The 10,653-nt window shown below is 42.1% G+C and overlaps 1 protein-coding gene across 1 annotated transcript in view; it reads right to left on the bottom strand.

Moving 5' to 3' along the window:
- Positions 1-4,562: 4,562 nt before the first annotated feature.
- Positions 4,563-10,653, bottom strand: part of cux1b (cut-like homeobox 1b) — a 69,040-nt gene continuing 62,949 nt past the window's right edge. Inside the window, exons 15-22 of the mRNA XM_054742668.2 lie at positions 6,772-6,966; positions 6,502-6,614; positions 6,224-6,340; positions 6,051-6,134; positions 5,710-5,766; positions 5,561-5,641; positions 5,354-5,418; positions 4,563-5,252 (exon numbers count right to left, since the gene is read on the bottom strand). Coding sequence (XP_054598643.1) covers positions 5,204-5,252; positions 5,354-5,418; positions 5,561-5,641; positions 5,710-5,766; positions 6,051-6,134; positions 6,224-6,340; positions 6,502-6,614; positions 6,772-6,966 — 761 coding nt within the window. The 3' untranslated portion in view covers positions 4,563-5,203. The remainder of the gene's footprint in view (positions 5,253-5,353; positions 5,419-5,560; positions 5,642-5,709; positions 5,767-6,050; positions 6,135-6,223; positions 6,341-6,501; positions 6,615-6,771; positions 6,967-10,653) is intronic.

The raw sequence follows: 10,653 nt of genomic DNA, 5'->3' as shown, positions 1-10,653 counted from the left end.
GAACATTTTTATTTTAGTTGCAGTGTTTAAGTCACATCACCTTTCATCCAGGGCAGTGATGTGTTTTCTTCTGAAAAACTCAGATCATGATTGTGAAAATCACATCAGGATGCTTCCTCAAACAAAAAAGATTTTAGCAGACCACAGAGGACAGGAACAGGCTGAGCGTGCAGAGCTGATTATCAGGCGTCGACATGTCCACCGGGTGAACACATCCAGAGGAAATCTGTTCACACCTTCCTCAGTCAGGATCATTCACATAACCACACACACAGTTTCTTCAGTTTTGCTCTAAAGTTGCTGAACTAATACACCACTCACATATCAGAGACAAAAAAAAAAGTCTGAGCACAAATCAAATCTACAACAGGTGACAGCACCAGTACTGAGACTTCTTCTGTTAGAAAGGCTGATCTTCAGGAATTTTGTCACATAACTCATTCATTCATTCATCTAGCACCTTACCGTCACCAGTCAAGGCAGCCCAAGATGCCAAACACAATAAACTCAACTTTATTTATAAATCGCGCCTTACAGGCAAAAAGATGCCACCAAGGCGCTACACTGATCAAATAAAAACATAAAACATTAAGTCCAGAAAATAAAACATTGTATCACACGATACAGATAAAAAATACAATGAGTAAAATTGCTATAAGTAAAACAATAAAACTAGTTAGAAAGGTTAAAAGGCAGGTCATAAAAATATGTTTTTAGCCTTGCCTTAAAAACCGCAACAGAGGTGGAGGCCCTTATGCTGAGAGGAATCTTATTCCAAAGCTTAGGACCTGCCACAGGAAAGGCCCTATCACCACGCGTCTTTAGACGTGTTCTTGGGACCGAGAGGAGCATGAGGTTCTCCGAGCGGAGTGACCGTGAAGGGGTGTATGGTTGAAGTAGTGACACCAAGTAAGGAGGGGCCAAAACATTTAACGTTTTAAAAACTAGTAAAAGTATTTAAAAATGAATCCTAACATCAACGGGCAGCCAGTGAAGCGCATCCAGGACAGGAGTAATGTGGTCAAACTTGCGCCTGCCCTCTAAAAATCTGGCAGCAGCATTCTGGACCATTTGCAACATGGCTATTGAGCCCTTGCTCACACCGAATAGAACAGAGTTGCAGTAGTCCAATCGCACTGTAATAAAAGCATGGACTATCGTCTCAAGATCATGACGTGACAAAAACGGTTTGATCTTTGCCAGCAGACGAAGGTGGAAAAAGGATGAGGAGATCACTCCATTGATGTGGGTATCAAAACTAAGGGCGCTATCTAGTTTAACACCAAGATTAGTCACCGATGTAGTCAGCTACAGACAATTAAAAGAATAATAAAACTGAGAAATTCACTAAAGATAAGAACAGCAGGCCAAGTACAAAAATGTCTTAGTTACTCCAAAAGTCCAGTTAAGAGACGCTAAAAATCCTATTAAAAACAGGCAACAAGAGACAATAAATACATGCACAAAGGACTACAGACAACCATGACATTGCATCAGTTAAACTCTAAAAGACCCCAAGGATGTTACTCTAATTTTGCATGACAGCTGGTTCCACAGCTTAGGGGCTATGATTGCAAAGACTATCCCTGTGACATTTGCACTTAGACTTTGGGACAACCACAAGGTCATCAGCAGTAGAGCAAATTTTGAGGGGACATGTTTATCCAAAAGTGATGAGCGGTAACGGAGAGCTGTCCCTGCCAAAGACAGAAAAGTGTGCATGAACACCTTAGCTTCAATGCAATACCTAAATGGAAGCCACCGCAGTGTGTTTAAAACTGGCGAAATACTCTCCCATTTTTTTCACCTGAGATAAAACTTGCTGCAGCGTTCAGGACCATCTGGAGCCTTTGAGAGTCTGGATAGGACCAATGCAGACGTTACAATATCTAGGCTCTTTTTTTGATAGGTTTGATCTTGGACAAGCACCAAAGCTGAGCGAAACAGGATCTCACCCTAACCCACCACATTGGTGAATCGGACATCAATTCAGTGTCAAGGAGCTTCACACCAAGATCTGCAGCCAGGTCTCCCTTAAAGGGGGCCAATACTAAAAGGTTCAGAGTATCTGGTTGCCACTTGTTGTGGGAAAACATCATGGCTTCCGTTTTGATCTCATTGAAGCTTAGGAATTGAGCTGTCAGTCATGAGCATACATAATTCATACACTCTACCAGAGATGAGCTCAGCAACCCTTTCTTTACTGGCAGTTGTCAGCAAATATATGAAAACTGATATTGTGCTGAAAAGTCAGCCCTAGTGGGAGCAGGTAGATAGAAAACAACAACGGTTTTAGAATAGAGCCCTGCTGAACCCCCCAATCTTAGCTGTTCATCATGTGATGAGCAAGTGCCCATGGACATATTCATAGTTCTACCCATGAGGTAGGATCCCATCCACCATGAAGCTGCTCCTGAGAGCTCTACCCATGGCTCCAGATGGTTCAGCAGGATTTGATGGTGGCATGGACGCAGTGGTGAGGTCCATGAGCAACACTACTGCATCAGTCACCAGGAATACGCCACAAAGTACTTTTAGCAAGGCAGTTCCAGTGCCCTGCCTTGAATCCAGACTGTAGGGTTCAACAATCTCATGGTTACCTTACCAGGACAGGTGATCATACACAATCCTTTCCAAAATCTTGAAGAAAAAGAGAAGGTTTGAGATTGGCCTATAATTAGACTTAACTGCACGATCCAACCCGGTTTTCTCCCCATCACATGTTTGTAGTCCTGAAGTACAAGACTGAAGTTTAGGCTGCCATTAACCCTCAGGAACAGAGGCGCCAAAACTGGAGCAGCTGCTTCAAAAAACCAGGCTAGCAGAATATCACGCCAGAAGGCCTCATCTAGGAAATTAGCTTAATTATGGGCCATTCCCATCTGTACCGGGTCGGCCCGGGCCGGGTAGCGTAGGTTGTTTACATATCTGGGTGGCCTGGTATTTTTCCGGGCCAACCAAGGCTCATTCCCAGCCCTCTTCTCGAGGGGGTCTGCTTCAGGCCGACCAGGGCCAACACACCCACTGCTGACAGCAAATTCACACCTTCCATTAGAGCAAGCCTCTGATTGGTGGGTAGAATCAGCCCACATGGGCTTAGACAAGGATGTGTGGAATCAACCGGGCCAGGCTGGGGCCGACTGGGGCTACCCGGCCCGGGCCAACCTGGTACAGATGGGAATGGCCCATTAGATGATGGATGAACGCAGGTGAAAACAAGTGCAGCTGTTAGCAGAGGTGGTTCAGCAGAAGCATAGGACGGGTCATGGACTTTATAAGCTTGACCCTCCCATATTCCAGTCAAAATTGACAAAGCTCCTCAAATGGGAAGCACAACATCTTCAAGAAACCAACCAAGTCCAGCTTCCTTCATTTGGACCCTTTCGGATGGTCGTGGACTAGAAGGGTCTTGGTGTTGCTGTTTTCTATTAAAAAAAAACATTTCAAGAAGTTCTCACGGTTCTCAGATGAGTCCTCAATTCTGTTGCTCATCCCAATAGGCTCAAGCACTGTGCCAAGCGTCTTACCCACTGATCAACAGAGGCTGTAGAGATGATACAAGCATAATAGTTAAATCTAACTTTTTTTTAACAGCCTCAGTCAGTCAACTCACCCTGAATGTATCTAAAGAAGTTTGTATTCTGTCATTTTCCGTTTTTCCAAGTGACGCCTGAGAAGTCTTGTCTTTAGAGACCCAATCGCTCAGGTCCACTCCTAGGCTTCACAGCAGTTAGAAGAGTAATCTCATAATTCTGTTAGAATTGGTGTAACTCATCAAATTCCATCAAAATGAAGCACACGAGTTCCTCCAGGATGTGTACTCAGTCCTTTACTAATGTATTTCATCCAACCCAAATCAGTTAGTTTGCTGATGACACAGTGGTGGTAGGAAGTCATCGGCAACAATGAATAAATAACATGCTGAGCAAAGGAGAGGGGCAATATGAGCCCATTTTAAAAGAGATGCAGAGAAAAGCTGATAAAATGAGTGAACTGCTGTCGTATGGAAGAAAAATTAACTTAAATGACCCCGGAACAGCTTGACTAAAAAGTTTGGTCAATAAAACTGCTTTTAGTAATATTTATCTGGAAAATAAAAATGTAATTCTAAAAGATATTTTTCAAACCTTATTAGAAAACAGCTATGATAGCTGAACGTTTTAAACCACTTACAGTGAGCCAGGATCTTCTGGAGGTTTCTTCCTGTTAAAAGGGAGTTTTCCTCTCCACTGTCGCTAAATGCTTGCTTATGAGGATTGCTGTAAAGATTACACAATTCCTTAAATAGGAAACTTTTTACTGATTGGCTTAATGAACTGACCTGTATTGGAATGTTTATTATGTGAAGTGCCTTGAGACGACTCTTGTCGTGATTTGGCGCTATATAAATAAACTTGAATTGAATTACACTGTGATTGTAGCAGTTTAACCTTTTGTTTTCATCTCAAGCATATCGATACTTGCTCAGATTTAAAGTACACTGGTTCATCCCACTGGATGAAAAGACAAAGTGGACCTGAATAATAAAAGGCTGCATCTAATAGAGATGAAAATAAAAGACAAATTATTGCATATTCTTTATTTGATTTAATCTGCAAAAAGGAAAAGCAAACGTAAGCAGGTAAACATGCACATAAACATTTTTATCACAATTAGGAAAACAAACTCCTCAGTTAATCATGAATTACTGTAGCCTCATTTTCAGGAAGTAAGGGTAACAGAATGGAGTCGATCACTCATCTGATTAGCTAATCTATCCTAAACAACTGAAGAAAATACGTAAATGTGTAGCTTCCACTCCCACCTACTCTTGGGTTGTGCTGAACCGACACCTTTAACACCAAATATTTTATATGATGATAGGAACAAATTACTTAACATGACACAAGCATCCTGGTCCCTTTTAGTACAGTAAACAAGTCATTTGTCTTCATTAAACCAGATCTAAATCAGAACACACACAAAATACCAATAACTACAGCATCTCATTATTTTAACCCAACACCAGAAGGAGCCTGATATTTGTTCTGCATGATCAATATATTATTTGTAATCAAGAAACAGTAAATCTACTCTGGAACCACTCTTTGATTAATGATTCAAGGCTCTATACCTCCCCCTACTGGATATTTAGATATCACAGGAAAATTGTTGTTTTTTTCTGCAGGACATACATGCTGAGTGCAGATGGTAATGGGGCAGATTAAAGGTTTTGATCATCCTCATGAAAGCGGTGGAGGTGATCAGCATACCTGTCAGGAGAGGAAGAGGGGACAAAAGATTTAGTTTACCTTTAGAAATAAAATAAATTCCACAAAGTGGATATACGGGCAGCTACAGGAAAAACGCTCACCGTTTAGCACAGAATGTTGTACAGTCTCTCCCAATACTCTCGCTCCAAGCTGTCTTGTACAGAACCTGGAAAATGACAGGAGAGAGGCAAATCCTGTTTTAGAGCGAAGTGTGTGAATGAGTGTGTGAATGAGTGTGTGTGTGTGAGAGAGAGAGAGAGAGAGAGAGAGAGAGAGAGAGAGAGAGAGAGAGAGAGAGAGAAACTCACCAAGAAGACGAGGCAATGCAGGAACAGGGTGTAAAAGAAGGCAATGGTTCTGGCCATCTTGTTGGAGAGAATCACACGTCCCTGGAAGAGAAAAACAGGTTTAAGCAGAATGAAACACACTAGAGTGTACTTGTTAGATTGAGGCTAACCAAGCTGAGAGTTGCTTTATCCCAAGGACTGAGGCTCAGGTATCTACGCTGACGCTCCTGCAACAAACACAAAGAATGACCTTTTTACAGAAGGTCCAAATAGAAATAGTGTCTGCAACTCAATTTGAGAAATAGTGTCTGCAACTCAATTTGTCTAAATCTATTTAAATTACAACTGAAAATGCTTTGCCACCTTCAGTTTGCAACTGTGTGTTAAAAAGTTTGAAATAAACCTAAACCAAAAAGAATTACTCTTAGTCAAACTGAAAAGCAGAAATGACTCAATATGTGGCAACAAAGATTGTATTTTGAGGCGTGAGGTGTGGATGGTTGTCCTGTACCCTCTTGCTGAAGGAGGAAAATGGATCCAGTCTCTCCTCATACTGGGAGGAGTAGCGCATCACTGTGTCGTCACTGCCGCCAGCCTAAAACACGAACACAACAAACAGATCTACCCAGGGTACCACCAGGCACAATGTTAAGGCTCTTTATTTCTGTAGTCAGGCAGACGTACTCGGCCTGGGTAGCTCTGCAGGAACTTGATTTTCTCGTAGAGCTTGATGTTGTCGGCTCTTAGGCTGTCCAGCTCACTCTGCAGGGCCTGCATGGTCTGCTGCATGGAGCGGTTCTCCTGTTGTGGTCACAGGAATAAAACACGGTGAGGATGAGGAGTAGATGAGGAATAAATGCACTCTGTGTGTGTGTGTGTGTGTGTGTGTGTGTGTGTGTGTGTGTGTGTGTGTGTGTGTGTGTGTGTGTGTGTGTGTGTGTGTGTGTGTGTGTGTGACTCACTGCTTCCAGCTCCTGATTGCGGGAGCGGAACCTCTCCCTTTGGCTGGAGATGATAGAGAGCAGCGAGTCCATCTGGCCCTGAGGGAGCTCAGGATTGGGACTCACACCTGAACCTGGAGAGGACACCGCTTTAGTTTGCAAAAGAAAAATCCCTAACTTCTGCACATTAGCTTTGATCTTTATTTGCTATCATATTGCATCATATTCCCTTTAACTCGATACTACCGACAGAATTTACAACAACCATATTTTAACAATCCTGTTTCATACCAGCAAACATAGCAGTGGCCTCTTTGATGGGGTCAGGGATGTTGCGGACATCTGACCCGTCTGCGTCAGGCCGGGAGATGGAGGACATTGCCTGGATGGTGCTCAGGTCATACTCCAGCTTCAGGATCAGCTCCTTCTGCTCGGCACTGGTCCGCACGGCCGCCGAGAACTCCACCTGAAGCTCAGAGTAACGACCTGCAAAGCAGCCAGATTATTTCCAGATTCTCGTCCAGATTTCTCAGTTAGAAAATTATTAACGTCAGAGACGACTCACCTGAAGAAGCTGAAAATGGCCGAATAAGTCAGAAACACCTCTGAAACTCTCAAACTAAACTCTTTTCTCTGAGAATACTTTGCAGAACCACCAAAACATTTTTCAGAAGTAAACAAGCAAAAAATAAAAAAAAGATACAAAGGCACACTTATAGTATTTGTATAAAAGAGATTTACTTCAATTATCACACCTAGGGTGCATGTGAATAATAATAATGATGATGAATCAAATGTCAATCATAACAAATACATTGTGAACGTTTCATACAGTGATATTGCTTTTCAATGTTGTAGAAGGGACTGTTTTACAGTGCTGAGAACAAACAACATGATACGTTTAGTAAATAGAAAGTTAAAGAAACAATGATACATGAAGGAAAAAGACAAACAGAGGCAGAATCTGAAAGAGGGGAAAAAAACATCTCAGGAGTGACAGAAGTGCTGGAAAAACCACTTATAAAAACAAACAAAAAGAAAATAAAACATTGTAACATCCCTTTACAGTCATGCAGCTTTTTGTACTACAGCACACACACACGCGCGCACACACACTCACTCTCACACGCACACACAAAAATAAGCAGTGGGAGAAATGATGAGAATTATTACTTCCACGTTGATGATGAGCTGGGAGGAAATCTCAAACACACTGGTTTTTTTTTCTCTAAAGCCTCAACAAGCATCTTAAAGCTTTCCAAAGGAGAGGGGAGGAGGGGGTGAGGAGGGGTGAAGACCTCCCCAGGTCATTTGGTTGTCAGACTACTGTGGTTCAAGCTAAGGGTGAACTGAAGCAACAACACTAGGTAGCAATACACAGAAATCCGTCTGCAACCTCTCCAGAGACAACTACATCACTATTTGGCTTTTTGCTTCTTCTGTGAGACTCGAGACTCGACTAAAAGAGCCGAACTGTTCAGAATCGTTCGTTCAACAAAAAGATATTCTGCATAAATGGCTTTAAGACTTCAAATCAGGAGCCGACGACGGTGACTGGGAACAGACGAGTGGAAGGTTTTAAAAAGGATAGGTGTATTTGTGCTGTACTAGTGTGTAATAATGTATTACTGAGTGTGCTATGCTCACAGCACCGCTGATTCAGAAAGTGTTTCCTTACAAAACCCACTTCATAAGATATATTCTAAAAGTATTACAAAAAACATCTGAGGTTTTTCTTTATCTTTTTCCCCCCTTTTTTTTTGTGTTTTTCTTCTTCTTCCTGAATATGGTGACCAGTGCTGCTGTTCGGGCTTCCATCACAACTAAGGTGTTCAAATGAATAACTACGACTTCAACAGATCATACAGTAAAGCTTTACCACTTCAGAAAACATGATATGATATACAGCATCTGTTACACCTTTACAATGTTATTCAACAGTGTATAGAATCATCTGATTTAAATTTGTAGAAAAATATCTGTGGATCATGGAAAAGTCCTGAATCGTCCCTTCTTCTCTCCGCCTGCCTTCGAACAAAAGCTCGCTGTGACGAGAGCGAATCCTACTCTGTCTGCCATATTTACAATGCCTTGCTTTTTTTTGTGTTTTTCTTTCCAAGACAGAATTGGCACGTGTCACTATCAATACCTGTAGTGCCGTTATCAACGTCACAGCAAACTTGACACAAAACAGAAAAATACAAAAATGCCCCATGAAGAAATTCAGTGTTATTACAGTGTCTGCCGTTTCCGCATGCTTCCTCCTTCATTCCACGCTCTGGCCTCTTCGCTGCTAGTTTATGTACAGAATGAGAAATTCATAGTGGGTGGGGGTGGGGGGAGGGTAAAAATACCACACACAAAATAAAATGCCTGAAATAAGACCTGGACCGACGAATACACACACTGTTTGCTCTCTCATTTTAACTGCTTTCATTACGCTCAACGTCGGGGAGAGCCAAAAAAACTCTTAAATATGAAGTTCGGGCGCGGGTGTGAGATCTCAGCAGAAACTGTCTAATGACATCACAAATTTGGTGCCCTGCTTGGCAGTGAAAGGCACAACAGCTGATGACCTCACAGGGTTTTAGGACAGGAGAGCGAATGGGACCTTTAGTAATCATTGCTGTGGTTTGAGCTGTCTGAAGAAGGCCTTCAGTGAGCTGCAGAGAACGGACGTCTAACATCAGTCGTCTGAACAGGTAGGTTAGAAAAGTCTAATTTAGAAGATGCAATATAATAGTGCAATGAAAATTTACGAGGATGCACGTTCAGGAAAAAAGGGAAGGATGGGCTGGACCTAACCCAAACAGGCCACAATATCTACATCTGTACAGGACTACAGCTTTGTGTATGTAGTTTGACCTAAGAGTTTGCTAGACGAGACGACAAACTTCTGTTTTCAGTTTTAGTGTTAGGATACGGATAAGAGTCTGTGCTTGGTTTACAACCACTCTAAAAGGGAAAAGAAAAGGGGCAGACACTTCCCAAGATCCTGGGATGGTACTCCGTTGTAGTGTTTACAGACCCTGTCCAAAGTCATAAAAAGATCCTCATAAGTGCTTTGTTACGAACTGCAATAGAAATTCTGCATAATCATAGGCTGGCGATCTCTGCTTGATATGGCGCAGCACACCTGCTCGCTGGTATACTTCTCTAATCTCAATTTGGCAGATATGACCTCTTTCAAGTGAACACGGCGCATTCTCAAAGTTTAGGTAATTTCATTTGACCTATTTAGATAAAGAGTATAAATTTGGACCAGTTAATTATGTTCATGTGATTAATGGTTGGGTGAAATCTGGTTAACGAAAGCTGCATGCCCAGCTGAGCGTTGGTGTTGGGCTTGCCTTGGAAAACATGATCCGAGAATAGACAACAGAATAAAATAGAGATAGACTAACATATATTTACTGATCCTGATATGTTCCTTTGATTCTCTAGCTAGCAATTCAAGAGCATAACAGCTGTGGTGAGAGCTTGATGCTGATGGGAGCATGGACTGTAGCAAACACGTGATCAAAGCTATTGAAATGACACTAAAACCTTTAGGATTCATGAATATACAAACAAATGAGAACTAGTACATCTTTGTAAATATTAACCAATACTGCCGGCAGTCTATACGTCTAATAAAAATGTTACTTGCCCTCAGGAACAGTATAATCCCTTAAAAAATAAACAACTCATATGATAAGACATTAAATGAAAAACAAAATACAGCACCTATAAATAAGCAGAATAAAAACCAAAACTATAAATGCAAAATAGCGATAAAACCAAGCTACAGTAAATCATAGTATTACACTACTTGTGAGAAGGTTATTAATGCAATGGTAACGCACCAAACAGCTTAAAGAAGGGTGTCAGTTGTGCACTAGTAGTGTGTGCAAGTAGAAATATGACCCCACTCATCGGAAACAAACGCACGCTCCTCCATCTCTCACACGTGCACACGCAGGCATGCGTGCACGTGCATCCATGCAAACTTGCACACACACACAAAAAGGGGAGGCAGTGGGCTGACAGGCACTGAGGGCTTGTGTGGGACAGGGAGAAAGTGATATGCCTTTGTAGTGTTTACAGTAGAATTCAATGCAAAAAGAAGACACGCGCGTCCCTGGAGACAGGAAAGACTGGAGACAAGTGGAGACGACTCACCAGGGCCGGGGG

This window comes from Nothobranchius furzeri, chromosome 13 (assembly GCF_043380555.1).
Source record: "Nothobranchius furzeri strain GRZ-AD chromosome 13, NfurGRZ-RIMD1, whole genome shotgun sequence".
Taxonomy (NCBI): domain Eukaryota; kingdom Metazoa; phylum Chordata; class Actinopteri; order Cyprinodontiformes; family Nothobranchiidae; genus Nothobranchius; species Nothobranchius furzeri.
Note: the sequence above shows the minus strand (reverse complement) of the source record. Positions and strands in the feature narration are given on the sequence as shown.